General features: G+C 36.7%; 1 protein-coding gene across 4 annotated transcripts in view; it reads right to left on the minus strand.

Annotated features, from left to right (window-relative positions):
* Positions 1-438: 438 nt before the first annotated feature.
* LOC136843914 (gametocyte-specific factor 1 homolog) overlaps positions 439-20,422 on the minus strand; it is a 451,321-nt gene continuing 431,337 nt past the window's right edge. For 3 of the 4 annotated variants that reach the window (XM_067112826.1, XM_067112824.1, XM_067112825.1), the window contains 4 exons: positions 18,250-18,336; positions 17,921-18,006; positions 15,389-15,480; positions 439-743 (listed from right to left, as the gene is read on the minus strand). In XM_067112826.1, coding sequence (XP_066968927.1) covers positions 531-743; positions 15,389-15,480; positions 17,921-18,006; positions 18,250-18,336 — 478 coding nt within the window. In that variant the 3' untranslated portion in view covers positions 439-530. Of the gene's footprint in view, positions 744-8,709; positions 9,324-15,388; positions 15,481-17,920; positions 18,007-18,249; positions 18,337-20,422 lie in introns of those variants that run through there. The other variant, XM_067112827.1, reaches the window with a different exon arrangement.

Here is a 20,422-nt window from a genome sequence, read left to right on the forward strand (position 1 = left end):
TAGCAACATATGTAAACACTACATCAGTGTACTTTATACATGAGTACGTGTGTGTACACATGCATTTGCAAAAGAGGTCACGTGGAAACGATATTTTCCAATGCAATACTCATAGAATTAGACCAAATATATATTTTACAACTCTGAAACTAAATGATGTGAAAGTTAATAGATATTGCAAATTTTGACTACCAATAACTTCGTACAATACAGTACAGCACTTGGTGGTAAAAACCATATATAAATCTCATGAGATTTACTTAGCATTAATTGGCTAATTGTTGTACCATTCAAAACAATTCAAATGTTACAAAAACTTTTAAATGTATCATTACAAATTTTGTAACTGCTGGTTACAGCATCAATTATCCAAAAACTACTGTGCATACTTTCATTTTTTCTCAATAGGATAATCAAAAGTAATGCTTTGCACATAGCAAAAACTGAGGGTATATTTATTAAAATTTTGGAATGCGTACAATGAAAGCAACTGCAGACCTTTAGCAAGACGTCTCAATAAGCATGATTCTTCATTTCCCTAAATCAGTTCCCTCCAGTAATCTGGTTAGCTCTACCTCTGTCTCTTGTTTCCTGCCAATTTTAATCTTTTCTTCACTTGTTAAATGATGCCCCTCTTTTACTTTGTCCTCCAACCTTTTTATTCCAATGAGACGTTTCTCTAATATTCGCTTCTGTTTTATGATCATCTTCAAATCCTCACCTTCAGACTGCCTTTTCTCCTCCTGAAATTTGAAAAAGACTGTGTTTCAGTAGTGCTATTCTTATTAACCCTACGACCTAAAATGAATGTCATGATGTACAAACAGTACTTAAGTGTAGTAAATTTATCATCATGAGGACATCTTTACCTGAGAATTTTTTTCAAAGAGATTGTAGAAAAAAAGAGAGTTGGAGAGGTTGGACAGCGAGATAAGAGAGACCCAGACAACAGAGGAGATCAAGCTCAAGGATCTAAAGGGAACTGGGAGAAAACCTCCAAGGTGCACTGAATACAAATAGTTAAGAGGTGCTGGACACCAAGAATGAAGAAAGGCGGCAAGGAAGCAAGAAAGGTTCAAGTGAAAATGATTGCAGCTAAATAAACAAAGTATCTTTGGAGGAAAACATATTTACAAAATTTTTTTTAAGACAAAATGATAAATATTATGCTGAGAATTTAATCTTTGTTACTGCTATATATGAACAAATAAAATGAATTAAAAAATTTAATTGGAAATAAAAAATTCAAATAAAAATTCACCAGTAAACTTGATTATCAAACCAACAAAAGAACTAAATGAACTGGAAAGCTACAGACCAGAAACTACAATGTTCATGCCACTAACATACTGTCTGTAGCATATTAAGGAATAAAGCTAAAATACAGAAATCTGAAGAACTATGTCGCTGAACAACAAAAGCTGGTGAGAAAATAAAAGGAAGAGAAGAACTCTACATTTTTCGAATTATACACTAGATAGCATGAGGAAACAAGAATGAATTCACTAAAATTATGAATAAAAAATACTATAAGAAAGGCCTTTCATTGAAGTTCTCCTTGACTGTACACATACATCGCATAGCCTCATTTAAATTTGTGAAATGCAAACTAGTGACAAATGTAACTTGAGAGAGAGAGAGAGAGCGAGCATATGCTGATCATATTTTTGTGAGCAATCTGGTTCTTTGTATCTCTCTGGAAAACCATTAAAAGATGTTCCACACATATAATATACACACAAAAATGTAAATGAAGAGACAAACAGCACGGAAATGATAGGTTTTCGTTCCATCGCCATAAACAGCACCACAAGAATATTGCAACTGAATCTAATATGAACTAGCCTTGTTCCTGAATAAAATCAAGTGCGAGAGATTTTTATATCCTACAAATAAGGTTAAACAGAAAAAATAGACATGAAGGTAAATAGATGAATACTATTTACCTTCATGTCCATTTTTTCTGTTTAACCTTATTGTAGAATATTTTTCAAATATTAGTCTCTCTTTACTTCTTGTTGCTGCAGCTATTGTTCTGGACTTTTTCCTCTCTTGCAGAAAGTATGTGCCTGGTGTGTCAAGGGTGTATGTGCTCAATAAGGGGGCATTGGAATGGGGTTAGTTATCTTATCCCTTTATCTGTCTACATGAAATTAAAGTTGTACTCAAAATGAATGGACACATGTTGCATTCTAATACAGAGTTAGATTGTTACTATTAATGATAATACAAAAAATATGGTAAAGAAATTAATAGTGTACATGCAGAGAAATCTGAAGCATCTACATTAAGATACCTACAGGTTTACTAAATCTGGCTAGGGTAAATACCTTACAAAAACTCACACCAACATAAGTTCTCACTAAATTCATTGGACTCTTCACCTTCTTCATTGATCACAACCATCACTTATTGTTGTTCATAAATTTATATTCACCTCTACAGTATGCTGTGAGTTTAAAAACACATTTTTTATCAAAAACAGTAATCGCATTATGAAGAATTGTGCACTGTATACATAACTGTTCATACATTGTTGTTCTTTATTTACTATATATTTTTTTACTCGTATCTCACCATCATCATATGTTTGCAAAATCATTTGAGAGCTCACAACCACCACTTTTGTCTTCTTTCTGCAACTGTCTATGCATGTACCATATTAACTTCTTGACCCTACTTTTTGTATTACTTTATCATTAGTAGTAACAATCTAACTCTTGTATTAAAATACAGTGTGTCCTTACATTTTTTGGGTTTCAACTAACATTCTATCATAAACCACTTTTAAAGTGTCATTGTCCACTCCAGGGCAGGCTATATATTAAGAATGCAAAACATGGGTACCCTGGTTCTAGATTAAGGACAGTACATTACATTCCTAGACAAACATTTATACACCATACCTTCCTGATGGTATGGGTAAATTGGCTGATATACATGTCACTAATAAAATACATAAGTAATTGTATACACATACACGTCACTAATGAGAGGCATAATTAATTGTAAAAGCAAGACATAACCATTAAAATCAAAGTGTGAGAACTTTATCTTATTTAACTTTTTTGGTTCTAAAAGTGTGCATATTTGTAGTGTGTAATTTATGATGTAACACAAACCCTCCATCTTTTCTTTTCACTCCAACCAACTAGCTCTCTATTTTTCACTCGTTTCATATGTTACATGTAAGGAAATTTTTTTACAGTATTTTGTGACTTTAAACATATGGCAAAGAGTACAGTACAATACACACATGCCAGGAGGGGGCCCCTCATTGAAATATCATGATACATGTACTATACGTTACATTGTGTTGCACCATTACAAGGCTGTGGGCAATGGACATGTGTTAAGAACTTTTTTTTTCTTTTACAAATCTGTTTTAGGCTTATCAGAAGGACAGTGGGCTGAATTCCTCAGGTAATGAAGATACCTACTGTGTTTAAACACTACTTTTTGGATAAATGCAAGGAAAACTAGGAAATAATTCTGAACAAACAAGGAAATCAGAAACTTGATAAAAACTACGCAAGAACACTGCTATTCTACAAACACAGCATTTGGGCAGATAAATATAAACTAAATACGTATGAACGTTGTTACTAAAAACTCACAAAACTACAGTGTTGTAGGGTATAGAAATAACTATAAAAAAAAAGAGGATTTTCTCATATACTACAATACAGTACTACTAAGTACATTTAGATGTGCAACAGGACAGTGAGCTAGAATAACTAACCTACACCATGCACAATATTTCATTACTGTATTTACAAACCTTAAGTTTTACGTGGTCTAGTTGACCGGCATTCTCTGCACAAAGGGACTGGGTCTTGTGTGCTACTCATAAAGCATCCATGAGTCAAAAAACCAATTACAAGACAAAGTGAAATTACAGTACTGTACTTAAATGTGGCAGTTTTCTTAGCATGAAGAATGTCACAATCTAGTCGTGACTTCTTCCACTCTCATTAGGTATCAAATTCAATATTTCATAAGCCTCTTGTTTATTAATGATACTCTGTTTTTGATATGGTAAATCACTAAGATTTTTATCTGGTCACATAAATTTTTACAATAAAACCAGTTTCCCATAATTTGTGGAATGATGAACATTTCTTTTACAACAGAATTTTTTTAACTACAATCTTGAAGGGCTTTTATAACACTTTTAGAGTACTTAAAATGTAAAATTTTCTGTTGCAGACCTTTTTCGATACTTTCTGAGCTTACTACATGTGGCTGCACTGTGAAATCAGTATTGTTATACAGAGAACCTATTTGTTTTACTGGATAATCTAGTGCAAAATAAATTGAAAATGAATTTGCATTTTTCCTAACATACAAACCTACACCTTCACATATAGGAGATTTCCATCGCGCTTTGCGTGCCTTGGCTTAATGTAGACTTCTGACTTGTTCTACTGAAATCCACTTCCTGCTTGTCCTAGTCTGATACCACCACACATGGTCAATTGCTGAACCAGCCTTTGCAGGAGTGAGAGACTGGGCTATGAGGGGTGGAACGAGGAGGGTAACTTTATCTGTATGAAGGTGTAGGCTTGTATGTTAGGAAAAATACAAATTTAATTTTAATTTGTTATTTGTTCCAATATGAATCCCTCCCTACACCTTCACATATAGGAGGCTTACCTCTAGACAGGAGGCTGATCCCTCTTCTAAAAAACGTATCATGGTATGACCCATTATTATCTAAATCTGTAAAATGACATTCTCTAGATTTCCATGATGCAATACATTTCGTGACAGAGCTACCGTTCCAGCTCTACGTCTTGTGATGAAGCTGTGGAGTCACTCTATGCCACTTACTCCCTGCCACCACCGAACCCAAGGTGAATATGTCCAACGACTTGTGTGTTAAGTCCTTTAGGTAGAAAGAGATAAAGGCCTCTTCCAAACCCCACCACACAGGATTTGTCCTACCGAGTAATTTTTCTTGAAGGCTACATTAGCTGGTCTGTGGGAGGCTGTCCGTTTCAGGTAGGCTTTCAAAGCTCTGACTGGACATATTGGCATTCCCTCTTGTTTGCTCCCCACGAAGTCCTTGAGAGAGGGAATGGAGAAACCACCAAGCCTTGGGTCATGTGTGGAGGGGTTCTGTGTCTTCGCTACAAACTCCAGGAGGAAGGTAAACCCCAATTCTGTCCAATCATGGGTGTGAGTGACCTTGTATGAAAGGGTGTGTATTTCTCCTACCCTCTTTGCCAATGCCAATGCCAAGAGGAACACTGTTTTAAAGTCAAGTCTCGGTACGAGGCAGTCCTGATCGATTCATAGGGAGACTTTGTCAGTGAAGCTAGGACTTTAGTGACACTCCACTCAGGAAGTTTTAATACTCTGGGTGAGCAACTCTTTTCAAAATGTTTCACCATATTTGACAGTTCCCATGATATTGACAAGTCAATGCCCCTTGCTTTGAACGCCTTAAGAGAGGGCAGCCCTGTAGCCTTTAAATGATAACACCGAGAGGTGTTTTTTAAGCTGCAGAGCTGTTTTGAGGAGATGTATATTCCTCTCACTGCACCAACCCAGGAAGACCTTCCACTTTCCTTGATGCATGTTGAGGGAGGACTGTCTAACAGAACTGGCAATGACTGCTACAACTTCTCTTGAAAAGCCTTTCTTTCTAAGCAGTTGCTGGATAGCCTCCATCTGTGGAGTTGGAGGGAGGCTACTACTTTATGTACTCTGCCACTGTGCTCTTGTCTCCTCTCAACAGATTTGGGTTAGAGGCAGCTGTCTTGGAATGTCTACTAGCAGGTGGAGATCTGTGTACCACTCTGCTTTGGCCACTCTGGAGCTACCAATGTCATCCTCAGACTCTGGGTGATGAATAACCTGTACACGTATATGTACATCCATGTTGTCCCACTGATGTTGGAATGCGTCTTGCAGGACGGCTCTTTCGTCGGGGACTGGAAAGCAGTACAGGGGCAGTTTGTGATTTTTCGATGTTGCAAACAGATCCAATGTGGGACCCTCCCACAACTTAAATAGTCTGTCTGCCAGCCACTGCTTGTTCCAATGACCATTCTGTCTCTCTCTTCTTTGTTACTGTTATCAGGTCCTTCACTAGTCTTGCTTGATACTTACCCATTTCCTTTAAATTCCACTGCAATGAATGGATGTAGGTCCTGCCCCTTGGTACCAGTTTCTCCAAGGGCACCAGATGATGTATTAGAATTTGCCATTTCTTATTTGGTTGGAGAGGACTGGACAGGAACAGGTTCAATACTTCCAGGAACTTGTCTATACTCTCCTGTTACAGGTAGGCGTTTGACTTCTCTGTCTATTATCATACCCAAGTACCTGAGCTTTTGTGTTGGTATGAGGTCCAACTTCTTGGGGTTGATCAGAATTCCTAGAGTCTTGGACAAATTTAACACCAAGTCTCTCCCCCTCTCGGCTTGTTCTGCTGTCTGTACCAGAATGAGCCAATCATCCAAGTATCTGCATAAACGAATTCCTCTCCTGTGGGCCCTCCTGATGCTAGCTGAAAGACTCTGGTAAATACTTGGGGAGCTGTTGCTTGGCCAAAGCAGAGAGCCTTGAACTGGTAAGTGACTTTTCCAGAGAAAAACCATAGGAATTTCCTAGAGGATGGATGTATCAGGATGTGAAGATATGTCTTGTAGATCCGAGACCATGAAGCCTCCTTCCCTGATCGCTACTAGGATTGACTGGGGCATCTCAATCTTGAACGGAGTTAGGCTCGGGTAGCTGTTCAAAGTTGACAGATCTATGACAGGTCTCCAACCCCCTGATGCTTTCTCTAGTTGTAAAAACCTGGTATCTTGTCTTTCACTATTTCTACAAGCCCCTTGTCTAGCATGTCCCAAACTTCTCTCATGCAAATGCGAGTGTAACACCTAACCTAGGTGAGTAGTTCACACATACACATTTTGTATCTCATGTATGGTAATACAATACGGAAACAAATGGTATGAAAGTTGCTGTATAAAAACACATTAATGGTGATAAAACCATGGTAGGCTGTGGGTAAACATAGGTAGGCTGTCTACCTACCGAACTGTGTAATTTATGAGAGCGCGCGAAAAAGAATGGGTTACATTTTATTTTCAAAGTGTATTCATGCAGTATATTTTGTTACAAATGTGGGGGGAAAAGGTAGATAACTGCCTTTGGTATAAAGTTTTTAGTTTAAAGTGTGATGATTACTGTTTATAAGCATACTGTTTACACTTATGTGGTACTGACAAGGTTAGATGAGGAAGGGTATGGAGTTGCCATTGAACACCCATTAATTATTTTACTCCCCATTATCCAGATTTTGCCATTACCTGACTGGGCCTAGTCTCTATTAATGTAGATAACTGGGGTATTACTGTACACAATTTGATGATTGATTAAAGAATCAAGACACACTATTGTAGTGCAACGAGATCCTCATTTTAACAGCTTGGAGATTGTGCAGTAATGTGTCACATATAAGGACTAACCCGATAAGAGGACAGTATCTTCAAACAGTTCACTATCTAGGACCTGTTCCCAATAGTTACTAATAAAAATACAGCCTCTTCATCTGTCACTCCCTTCCCTTTGCCTGCAATGACCTTGATCCTGCATGGGCCTTTCAATTTCAAGATCCTTTGGTGTCAAGTGTTGCCTCTGAATCGGATGGCTCTGAGCATGAGGCAACTCTTGCCCTAGGATACTCAACAATTTGGAAGTTGTTTGTTCAGAGACTGTGGGTTGTTGATCTACTGTCTCTGCAGCCTATAGCAGAGCTTCTATTGCTATGGATTCCTTATTTTCATATGCATTAGTCTCCAGGAATACTGCCTTCAAACCCTTACTTTTGTGAACCTCAGTCTCCAACACATTTTTTTATATGTGGTAAGAGTGATATCACAGCCACCAGGCTCTTAGAGAGAAGTATACTCTAACAACCCTGCCCCATCATTACGATGGCAAGCAAGAAGCAAACCAAGTTAGGAGTACAAACACTAATACTGTACACATTTACCAACATCAACATAATTCAATTTTAAAAGGTCCAATAAGAATAGACCAAGTTACAAAATAGGTGGTACAAAAAGATTTCATCAGGTGTTGGAAAAATACTAATGAGAAATGTTGAGCTAACCCTCCCTTATGAAAATGAAGAGAAAAGACTGGAGGTACGAATTATTGAAAGGGTGAGAAATATTAAACTGAAGAAAAGGTAAGAAGGTTAGCATGGTGAAAAGATGAATCACTGTATTTAGAGATGGTGTGGGTATGTGGAGAGAATGAAAGGCAACAGGTAAGAGAAAAACATAAAATTAGGGAGTGATGGCAGTAGAACAGAGCAATAAAAAAAAAAAAAAACCTAGGAGCAGCTGGATAGGGAGAGTGGAAAAGTATAGGAAGGGAAGGGTCTTATTATCAAGGAGATGAGTGTGTATTTAAGATATAATGTGAATTGTACAATATCTGTAGAGAGACCTGACATGCTGCTGAGAAGCCTTCTGTTTCAATATGAACAAGAGAATGTAATTGAAGTTATATGCACATGAAGTTCTTTCACAATTCAATGGTTAAACATCAATGTTGCAGACAACACTGGTTTGTTTTTTCATTGGAGCCACCCAACCTTTTAAGAGAAAACTGCTTAATGTTGACAAAAATACATGAATAAAAAACTCTATGGAAACAATGAAAAGGAACCAGAAAAACACAAGGGACAAATCCATTTTTAAAGATACCTTGAGCAACATGATTGGCAGTACTTACAACTAAAAACTTATAAATGATTTAGCAGTCATGGAAAGAAATCTTTTTCAGTAAAAATGGAAAACTAAAATTTCTCTATAACAACCTAAAAATTAGGATTATCGTCTCGTGCCGCAAATCCAAGGGAATGAAAATGCTAAATGATATACTTTAAGCCAATGTTCTTAGGTAATTAATAAGAGTTAAAGGATCAGAAAAATATTCTTAATGATATGAGAACCAATTATCAATACAAATAAACTAATGAAAACAACTTCCTTATCCTTAATGACTACCAAAAAAAAAAACAAAAAAAAAAAAAAAGTTCTCTGACAGACATTTAACAATTGAAAATACTGTAGTTACCTGAAGAGCCAAACACAACACTGTTTAAATCACATTTAAAACAAAACAAAACTCATCCAAAGCTGGTTGGAAAAAAATTAATGTTTTATTCTTCTCACTGACATAAGGAATCCATCATAGCCCTTGGATGTCCTTTGATAAAAATTTTCCAGTTAAGAAATTTTCTTGAAAACTCATCGCTATACAGCTGCTAGTAGTATCCTGTAGTCTGCTGCTCACTGTATGAAACCAAAAGCATACTATAATAATATCCACTGCTTAAAACAATTATGCTTTTATTATAAAAAATACTTTTCAACAGATACCCATTAATCACAGATTGCCTCCAATGCGATGTAATCCCAGTACCACCAACTTGTACCATTCATGATTGAGAGGCCCCAGCTGTGGATGCCTAGACCGACATATGATTATGGGTTTGTATGAAAACATGCTTTACCAAAAGCTTGTTTGCTCACTATACTGCCTTTAACCATGGACTACCTGAATAACTTTTCAGAAGGGAGAAAAAATAAACATCTGAAAAGATGTCAGATGAATGCACAGAAGAAAGAGGGTAAGATCAGAAGTCAATCCTCTGGGACTGAGAAGCAAAGGTGGGTATCAAGGAAAATCATCCCTCCAAGGTGCCAATAATGAGATGATCATCACAATGCAGGTGAGAAAAAAAACCACACAATCCATCCCCATTTTTAATCCAATATTACAATGCAGGTGAGGAAGAAACCACACACTCTATTCCTTTTTTTAATATTATTACTGGCTAAGCTGCAACCCAAGTGAGAACACTGCAACGCAAAAACTCTGAGTTACAGGATACAGCAGCACAGTCAAGAGTCTCCACATCTCTGCAGAATGGTTCTATGACCTTGTAGGGTAGAAGAATGACAATAACTACAGCATCATCCCAAAAACTCACACCTTCATTGGAGGCATTTAGAAAGAGTGACATGGAGCCAATGATCCAGTCCAATAGCCACAAGTTCTCCACATCAACTGGAGAGAACACTGCCGGTCCCAATAGGATGGGTAGAGGAGATGGTGTTCTTTGTCAAGGAAAGACATGAATGAACTCCAAGTCCAGCCATGCAAAGTCTGCCAAACAGTGGGTTATGGTAAACAAAGCATGAAGACATTATTTAAGAATACAGTTCATATGAATTTGAAGTCAATATTGAATGTATACAGAGAATCAAAGTTATTAATGAAGCTAAGCAGCCAGAGCAAAAGCAATATAATTACAAGGCTAGCTTGGAAACAGTCATGAAAAAAACTAAAATTTTCTCAGCCTAACAGGAAAATAATGACACAGGCAAAATCCTGAAAAAACAAAATTAGGTTACTAAAAAAAAGAGTCAATGCACAAGCAAAGTGTAAAGCTGGCTTCCACATACACACTATACAGTAAAGCTACTGTATTTCCCAGTGTCAAAGACACACCAACCTTGAAGATATACCTCAAAAGATAAATCATAAAAATAAGGTTGCTTTATCTTGAGAAGATGTGTTAGTTTTGGTTGGTGTGCTGCGCACACTTGACTGTCTCATTACACTGAAGTATTGTGACTCTGACTGCTACATATTATTGATGAATGCAGTTTTGCAATTTATTTATTTCAAAAACACTTTTGCTTTATGTTTTTACCCAGTCATTTATTTTTATATTTGATAACATTTTCTGATACTGACTTACCAGCCGAGTGAAACACCCTAACATGTTATCAAGTAATGAATTAGGCATAAAGTGTCCAGTCTTGTTTCATTACAAATTTTCTTGGCTAACAGTGTGTCAGCATGCGCAAATGCATGTGGCTATAGAAGGTGCAGCATTCCAAGATTTTGATAGTTTTGGGTGTAGGATTACGTAGCAATTTTTAAAATCTTAGATAAAGGAACCACCACAACAGAAAATATTAGACATATAAACTAACAATGTACTAAGCAGTTATACTATAGAAATACCACATAAACAAAACAGCACAGAATCGAGAGACAGCTATGTACAGACAAATGAGAAGTGAAGTGTCATTTGTAGGTCTGAGGATGCAGAGAGAGGTCTCTCAGTCATGAAGAGTATGATTTGGCGAGACTGGGGTTCTGAGATTAATGGGGGTTGTAATGAACAAACTTGCACAGAAATGTTAGTATTGGGCTCATAATCAATCCTGATCTGAGGTTTCTTATCAAAGTACTTTAACCAAACCACCAAGTAACACCTCTTAAGACTCACATGAGACTGGACTGCATGTTTTGGCATGAGAAGAATGGGTCTATGAAACTTCTTAAAATTTACAAAATTAGATCATACCTGAACATACCAAAGAATGTAAACGATTTTCATTCCCAATAACAAGCTGAAGCACAAGAAAACCACAAATAATAGATACTTAAGCACCTAAAAATTTAATAACTTGTTACATGGATGAATCCTGTACAGTAAACCCTCCGTATTCGCGTTCTCATAGTTGGCGGACTCACGCATTCGCGGGTTTCTCTGTGGAACATATCTAGCCATTTTTCAGTCTGTGTGTGTGTCACATTAAAATACATTCCATCACTTACGCCACCTGACTGCAAGGGTGGTTCTTACTTAATGCATGATATTTTGTAGAGTAGAAAATATCATCATACAATATAAAAAAAGAGAAGGACCATATACCCACCATCTTTGTTTCTGTTTATAAGTAATGAAACATCATCTTACTAATTGCATATTTTATAGAGTACAAAATATCATGCAATATAAAAAAGAGAGAAAGACCATAAATATCTTTGTCTCTGTTTATAAGTAATGAGACATTTTGCACTTACTGCACCCCCACTTGCTGTAGCCAATAGCAGTAGTTATACTTAAAGGGTAAGCTCAAGTAAAATACTAAATATCATACACAAGAGAAAAAACTTTGCGTAAGTTTTAAAATAAATAAAATAGGAAACAATCTGCACTTACCATGCACACTTCCAGTACTCTCTCTCTCTCTCTCTCTTGTACAGTATTTTTATTGACATTCAATGCACTACAATGCTGCATTTAACACACAGAAATGAAGTGTTACATACAAACATCTTTCAAGTCTGTGTATGTATGCATGTATGCACATACATCTGTGCATCACATTAAGATGAACTACCTTTACTATGCGTTTGCTCTCTTGGTTACTCTTTATAAAAAAAAACTACCAAATCTTGACAGAGAGAGAAGAGCAAATGAAAAATTACTGTTGAATGATCTATGAAAATTCAGCTTCAAAGCAAAGCACTGGGGTCCTTTCAGCCTTTCACTGAAAAGGAGTAGTTGGAATGGTTGAACAGAAAGACTGAACCTGTCCTGCATTAAATGTCAATAAACAACACTGTAAGAGAGAGAGAGAGAGAGAGAGAGAGAGAGAGAGAGAGAGAGAGAGAGAGAGAGAGAGAGAGAGAGAGAGAGAGAGAGAGATGCACAGTAAATGTGAAGCATTTTGTAATACAGTAAAGCAGAGATAAAATGGTATTATGGGCATTTTTTATACATTGCAGGGAAGCTTTTGTATCCTGAAGTTGGGCAACTGTCGAAGATTTTATAAATCTTTATTTTATTATTTTGTGAGATAATGGCTTCTTATGATCATGATGCTGATTCATTATCATCAAATAGTGATTTCAAAATAGACATTACCATGACAGTAATGATGGTAATATTGGTATTAAGGACAGTGTGCGTATGATGGTTAAAATACACACACATATATACCTATTCAGCCTATTAACAGTCATTGTATATTTTTTGTATTTTTTCAGGTTTCTTCAATAGCTAGAGTAATTTTTGGCACAAAAAAAATTGGAATTATCTTAGAAAGTACCGTATGAAGCATTCCAAAAATAACAAGTTTTTGAAAATGTAGCTTATTGATCTGCAACAAGAGGAGATTCCAACCATATATAACATTAAGTGATAAATTAAAAAATGAGTGAGAAAATATTGGTTCTATTACTGGAAGTTGCAAATACATAATACTACAGGCAGTCCCCGGTTATCAGGAGGTTCAGTTTCTGAGGATGTGATGATAACCGAAAATCAGTGATTTCGGCGCTTTTTCAGCGATTTTCGGCGCCTCTGTTAGGTATGTATAAACAACAATACCCAATTATCGGCGCCGATAAGCGGAAATCGGCAATTTTTGGCACTGAAAATTGCCGATTTTCATCGCTAGACAAGCCTGCTGTTAACTGGGGACTGCCAGTACTGTCATCCTTTAGCAGCATCTTATGGGTTAACAAGATGTCTGTCACATCAGTCGGAGCAGAGGCTACCTCAAAATGTGTGGCTAAGAGTGAGGAGTGGACCACAGGAGAATCTCTGGATGCCTTGACCAGAAGAGTTACCAGATCATGGAGCCAATGAGCTATCAAGGTCATCCGAGACCCAGAGTGACAACATTTGGTTGATCACTGCAAATCAGACTGACAGGAGGAAAAGTGGAGATATGCAGAAGTCCAAGGGGTTGCTGGAAGGTGTTTTTCCAAGGCAGTCCAGGGTCTGGAATGGAAGCGCATAAAACCAGCAGCTTCCAATACAACTGTGTGGCTAACGGGTTCATCACCCGAGTTCACCAAAGCTTGAAAAGACTTTCCCACCCAAGAAAGTAAGGGACCAAACTATCATGAATAACTCCTGAAAGATGGCGGTGGAGAACAACCGCCGTTCAGGGGCTCTCCTGGAGAATGGTCCAAATGATGATTCTGAGATGAAATCATATTTAGAAGTGATCTAGAAATTGCCATTTGAGTGGCTGTTGTGGAGAGCACTACTACACAGGCCACAAAGGTACTTTGGAGTTAAAAATTACACTAAGGTGTCAGCCAATTTAATGGTTGGTGTGTTTATAAATATTTTGTCTACTTTGCTCATAATTCTCATTGAATCTAAACCCAAGACTGTTGGTGAAGTGGTTACCACTGCTAACCACTGCTATAATCAGTATTTCCAAACACAATTGTAAAATGTGAAGTTAGATATTGAAAATAAGATGGAAAGTCTGGAAAACTTGAGATCAGAAACCCAGATGCAATGTTTTGAGCTGGATAGGCTAGAGAAGTAAAGGAAAACATTAAGTGTGTATGGTATTTATGAAGCAGATGATGAGAAAACAAGTCACCTAGTAGTCAATTTAGCCAAAGATATTGGGATAGAGATACGTGAATCAGATATCAGTATTAGTTATAGGCTACCTGGCAGAAGGTCCCCGGCAAAAGTGTGTTCTCTCAATCTAGGCTAATTATTGCCAAATTTGTTAGGTGTGAAACAAAAAAAGCAGGATTATGCAAAACAAGAAGCTGAAGGATCCACAAGAAACTAGGAAATTTGCCTACAGAGAGGATGACTTCACTCCCCTTTGCAGTAAGTTAATCTGCAAGACAAAAAAAAGGATCATAATGTGAAGGCTCGAAGGTCTGCTGATGGAAGGGTCCTGTGTTATGGTGGAAAATGGACAAGAGGTAAAGAAGTATATAGACTTTCCTGATGATCTACAACCTAAGTTAGGCTGGAGCAAGGACAAAGTGACTGATCTTGGCTTTTTTTTTTGAAGCCTTTGGTAAGGCTTGACCGTTTTCAGTAAGTGGCATAGATCATGGTTATGCACACGGAGCCAGAAAACACATCATTATCAGTATAGCAGGTTTAAATGTTTGTTGAAGGTTGGGCATATAAAAGAATTTGCACAAGAATTTTATATCTTGTGTCTTTCCGAAACCAGATATAACCTAATAGATGAAGATGGTATCCCTGGCTAGTGTTCACTTGTCATCCTTAAAAGATTCTCATAGATAGGGAGGTGTTCACACTTTATGTATAATTGCCATAGAAAGTTGTGTAAATCAAATAAAGGTTCTAGAGTTTACAATGAAATTTTTATCCTTGGCTGTTCTGGTTCAACAAAGCATTCCTTCTAGCCAGAATGTACCTACCGGACAGCTTAGAAGGCATGGCATCCCTTCAGCCTGTCTTCATTGCAATGCATTCTACCTATTACTTATTGTCTGTCCCCTTTGGTCTCTTCCTAGTAATTTTCACTTCTCATTCATGAATGAATACTTCAGGCATGCTCTGCGAGTCCTGAGATGAGACTTGGTGGTCTTGATAATAGTGATCCTCTTACAATAACAAGATACTCCAAACTTTAAATCATGTAGCAACTATGATGGATAACATTTAAAAGGGTAGCTTTAACCAAGAGGGTACATAACATCTATAAAAGGTTTAAAACAGCTACAGAAAACTTGACCAATAGAGAGATCTTACTTTTTCAGTATATAAACCAATGTTGGCGGCAATTCTTGGCAGTCTTTGTTTCTGGCCCTGCGTAAAAGAGCTATCCACTGTAGCTGTCATCCCTGAAAAATCAAAAGTTTATGTCATACTGAGAGTAAGAACAAATTGCTTAGCATGCGAAATATAATTTCTCCTTCAAACTATTTAGTGATCTTACAAATTTCCTCTGACCTCTCAATTTTAGTGATCTTATATCCTTCCTTTGACCTCTCAATCACGACACAATTTTGGGTTATCACAACACAATTTTGGTACTACAGGTAGTGCTCGAGTTACGATAATTCGACTTACGATAATTCGCTTTCACGACGGGATTAGCAATTAATATCGATACGACAATATTTTGAAAATACGTATTTTTAAATTTCGCGGGCGACTGGCACAGGCAACAACGTACAATCAGGCAGCGTACGGTGTACGATACGTTGGCCCGAGAGGCTGGAATAGGTACTGTACATTAATTCAATGAGCTGACCTCACTTGCTCTCGTTGTGTCGGAAGTTAAAATAGGTCATTGTTCGTTTGCAATTTTTGTGCGTTTGTAAATACAGGTAGTGCATGAGTGACGATAATTCGTCTTACGATAATTCGAGCTTGTGATGGAGTTAGCAATTAATACCGGTACGACAATACTTAGAAAATATTTTTAAATTTCGAGCAGGCACAGGCAACAGCGTACACTACAATTGCCATAGAATCAGGCAGCAAGAGAGACCAACTTACAATAGACCAACTTCTTTTTCTCCATCTCTTTATTCCATCTTCTAGATAAAAAAGTAAGAGAATAATAAAAGCATTGTTAGTAACCTTATACTCTTGCGAAAATGCGTACAGCCATAAACAACCGAACGAGACTGTTGTTTTGCTAATAACCGAATCGGATAACAACTGTTTTGCTTGTATTTCAACCATCGTACGGTTAAACAATTATCGTAGTTATGTTAAAAATGACGTTAAGTACTGATATGTTTTTACACTACCCTTATCCGCTTTGGAGAAAAGATCGGCAAGGAAATATACTGCTGCAGTAAATTTAAGCTGCAAGTTGTAGCTGACGCTGAGAAAAGAATGTTCAAGCTGCTAATGACTATAAATTATCGTACATTGGCAACATGGATGAAACTCAACCGCAAATAAAATTGGAAAGTATTTTAATCAAAACTACTGGACATGAAAGAACACATATTACTGCTGTTTTCACGCCGATAAAAGATACATACGAAAAGCTCGTAGTATGATGATGAAATCAAGAGAAAATAGCGAACGGAATCTTGATTTTTTTTTTTACACAAAACAAACGGCCAGCCGCCAACGTCATCTACTAACGAAAAAATGGCTAAAATAATTTCACAACGAGACATATTTAAGTTATATTTCGGCATAAAAACACTTCATATAACGAAAAATACATATGTCCCTTATAAATAAAGTATCTAGAGATTCATTTACGCTAACTAGAGGCAAGAAATGCCCTCTGAACCGAGTTAAATGCATCGAAATAAAGACCGCGTGATCGATTCTGAAACCAAAACATTTGATCGCTATGATCGGAATTTATAATGCAAAAGCAATATAATATTTACGATTGGATACAGTGTAGTAAAGCATAACTTTTTAAAAGATCCATGGAAAAGATGCACATTCGTTATTTTGATGTTTGTATAATACGGCGGTGTTATGTGAAAATAGAATACAGTATAATGTAGGCTAGGCTACCGTATATGATATACGAAAGTGCAGGCCAGGCCTTGTTTGTTATTCAATTTCTCTTTATACTGACTTATCATGTCAATCTGCATTGAACCTGCAGAATTCGCTGACACTAATAATTACTATACCATATATGTATAAAGTATACTGTGTAGTGTAGGCTAGGCTACCATATATGTATAGATGGTACTGATTACCATAGTGTAGGCTAGGCCATATTCGAGTTACGATTTTTTCAACAAACGATGGGTTTTTTGGAACCTAACCCCATCGTAAGTAGGTGGAATGCCTGTATAACCCAAAAATGTTTTGCATAACAACTCATTGATTACTTGCTCTAGTAAGTCTAAGGAGGGTTTGAAGACCCACAAAGTGTGGTTTTATTAATATTAACCGTGCTACCCCAGGCTAAGCTACTTCTAGGCTACCTCAAAATTCGAGCTTAATCCTAGCTTAAAAACACAATATCTTAAAAAACTGTTTAAAATCAAAATAAGAATTTATAGTCTTTCCATAATAATGCACATTATACACAACACCAAAATATACAATACTCTAGCAGGCAATCTTTCAAAACTTCATTGAAATAGCCGAGTCTATTAAAACTTCAGATTCATGATCAAACATCAAAAAGTACTGTATTGTATGCATAATGAATGCTGAGTATGTACTGTATAAATGTATAAAGAAGGTTTAAAAAAATGAATAAACCCACATCAATTCTTACTGGGCCATTCAAGTATTGTATTTCCAATTACTGAATGCCATGCTAAAACAGAGACAGACACTTACCACTCTGCTGCAACACCTCAGCACTCATACCATTTTCTTGTGCTGTGCCACCTGAAGTTTCACTGCCGATCAAGTGAAAGATGGGCCTGTAAAATTATGTGATTATTAACTAAAACTCCTTGTACAAACAAAGGCTAACATCTCTTGAATATAAATTTCAAAACCAACTGACCAAGTGCTAAAACTTGTGCTCTGTGCAAAACTAAATTTAATTCAAAATCCTGCAATTATGGAAAACACAACAGATATCACATTTCTGTGATGACCGTACAGCTAGAGAAAGATATTTCAATGAAACACACATCTTACCAACTAAAATAAATTCATACCTCCCCTCCCTTATGCACTTCACGCGTTCCATCTCTCTTTCTCGCCACTCTCGTCTAGCTGCTTTCCCCATGCCTGGTGGCGGTGGACTGTAAGATTGGGAAGAATTCACATCATGAGATGAAACGTAACTGGACATGATTATAAGCCTGCTCCTAAAGGGAAAAAGCTAGTTCTTAATTCAGGAATGATCTAACCACATACTACAGTACAGTACCGACACAATGGCAGCTAACAACAAACATGAATCACGTCCTCTCATGGTCCTGGTTCTGTCAATGGGGGCACTTGGAGAATTGAATGTTTTCTGCATGTCATCATTATCTCCATCTCCTCCAATGCCATGCAATGCAAAGGACCTCCGAGAAATTCTGCCATGTGTCTGTCCTGTGCTTTATCTATTTGCCAGTCATCTCCAGCCCCGTCCCAATTCTTATCCAAGCAAGTCTGGGTCTCCCAAATCTTTTGGGGCCCAAAGGAGCCCAGCTGACGTTATCAGACACTATTCTCATCTGCAAACGGAACTTCAGTACTTTCCCATATGGTATCATTTCTAAATCTATCCTGCCATCTGGCTCCTAATACAGTATTCTTCTTAAAGCGTTCAATTCAAATCCACAAAATCTTTCATATATAGTTTCATTGTCAGGCCACAATTTGTCTGTATACTGGTACAGATTCTATAAGGCTAAATTTAATCTTACTTTCGTATCCAAGTTCAGCCAATTTGATTTCCAAATCTTTTTCATCCTGCCCACTGTCTGAGTTGGCTTTTTTTTTTTTTTTTAAACACAATAAACTCCAACTTCAGAGAACCTCCATGGATATCAAAGATTAAACCTTGATAATCCTTTCTCCACTAGATATATATATATATATGTATATATAAACTCGAGGCAGTTTGTAAGGTCATCATAACGATTTGCTGTATTATAAATAACGAAGTTACCATAAATAAAACGAACAACAGTGTACCAAAATAAGCACTAGTGTTATTCATCCTCTTGTGCTTACTGTTCCCATTTCTGTTTCTTAGATTTATCCCGAGTCCTATCTCTCTCTCTATATATGGTGCATTCACTAAGCATAGTCAGAAAATTTTGTGGGGTTTTTGCTGATTAAAACAACACCATCTCTATATTCTAGATCTGCCATTTCTATCTTTACTCCACTCTTAACTCTTCTCTTCCATCTCCTACCACTTTTTCATTCTTGAGCAGAGCAAACAGCAAAATGTAACATTAATGTATATCATACCTTTGTATTATACAGGCATTTCCCAATTTACGGTGGGGTTAGGTTACAAAAACCCCATCGTTTCTTGAAAAAAATCTAACTTGAAATTAGCTTAGCCTAAACTAGGGTACACAGTACAATCTATACTATACATATAAGGTAGCCTAGCCTATACTATACAGTACCCACAGCATACCACGGTTTTGTGACCATTAATGCATTTTTATACACCAACTTCCTTTATCAGTTGTTACCATATTGTATTACCATACATGAGATAAAAATGTGTAGACTGTGTGTGTGTGAACTATAGACCTAGGCTAGCACAGGTGTTACACTCATAGTATCCATTTGCAGAAGTCAAACAGGCTATTACAGCTGTATTTAAGATAAAGGTGATAGTACTGAAACTATTATTTGACTTACAGAATCCATTTACACTGTATTATTATATTGATATATTATCATCGTAATATGTATAAAAAAGAATCATCCCACCTGTGGCGAAAAAGTGATTCTCAGAATCAGCTGTTTCAGCTGAAAGAATTCGGAAATAATTTTTTTAGTTGCTAAAAGAATCAAATGTATTAATGGAATTATTATTGTTATTTTTGAAAATAAATGTAAAATAAGTGTACAAAGGTAAACTAACATACTGTACTTTATATTAAAAGTAAAATCAGTAAAATCTCTCATAATCACAAAACAGCTGTTTCCTACCAATTCATTTGTTTACCAATGTAAATCTCTCTCTCTCTCTCTCTCTCTCAGTACTGTACATATCCTTTAATGAAATATGAATTACTATACCATAAATATAAAACTCCAAGAAGTTCATGACACCATCGTACGCTGCCTGTTGTGCACATAATTTAAAATATTTTCAGTATTGGCTTATCAAAACTGCTTCATAACTTCGAAACCATCGGAACTGCTAAT

Source organism: Macrobrachium rosenbergii, chromosome 12, assembly GCF_040412425.1.
Source record: "Macrobrachium rosenbergii isolate ZJJX-2024 chromosome 12, ASM4041242v1, whole genome shotgun sequence".
Lineage (NCBI taxonomy): Eukaryota > Metazoa > Arthropoda > Malacostraca > Decapoda > Palaemonidae > Macrobrachium > Macrobrachium rosenbergii.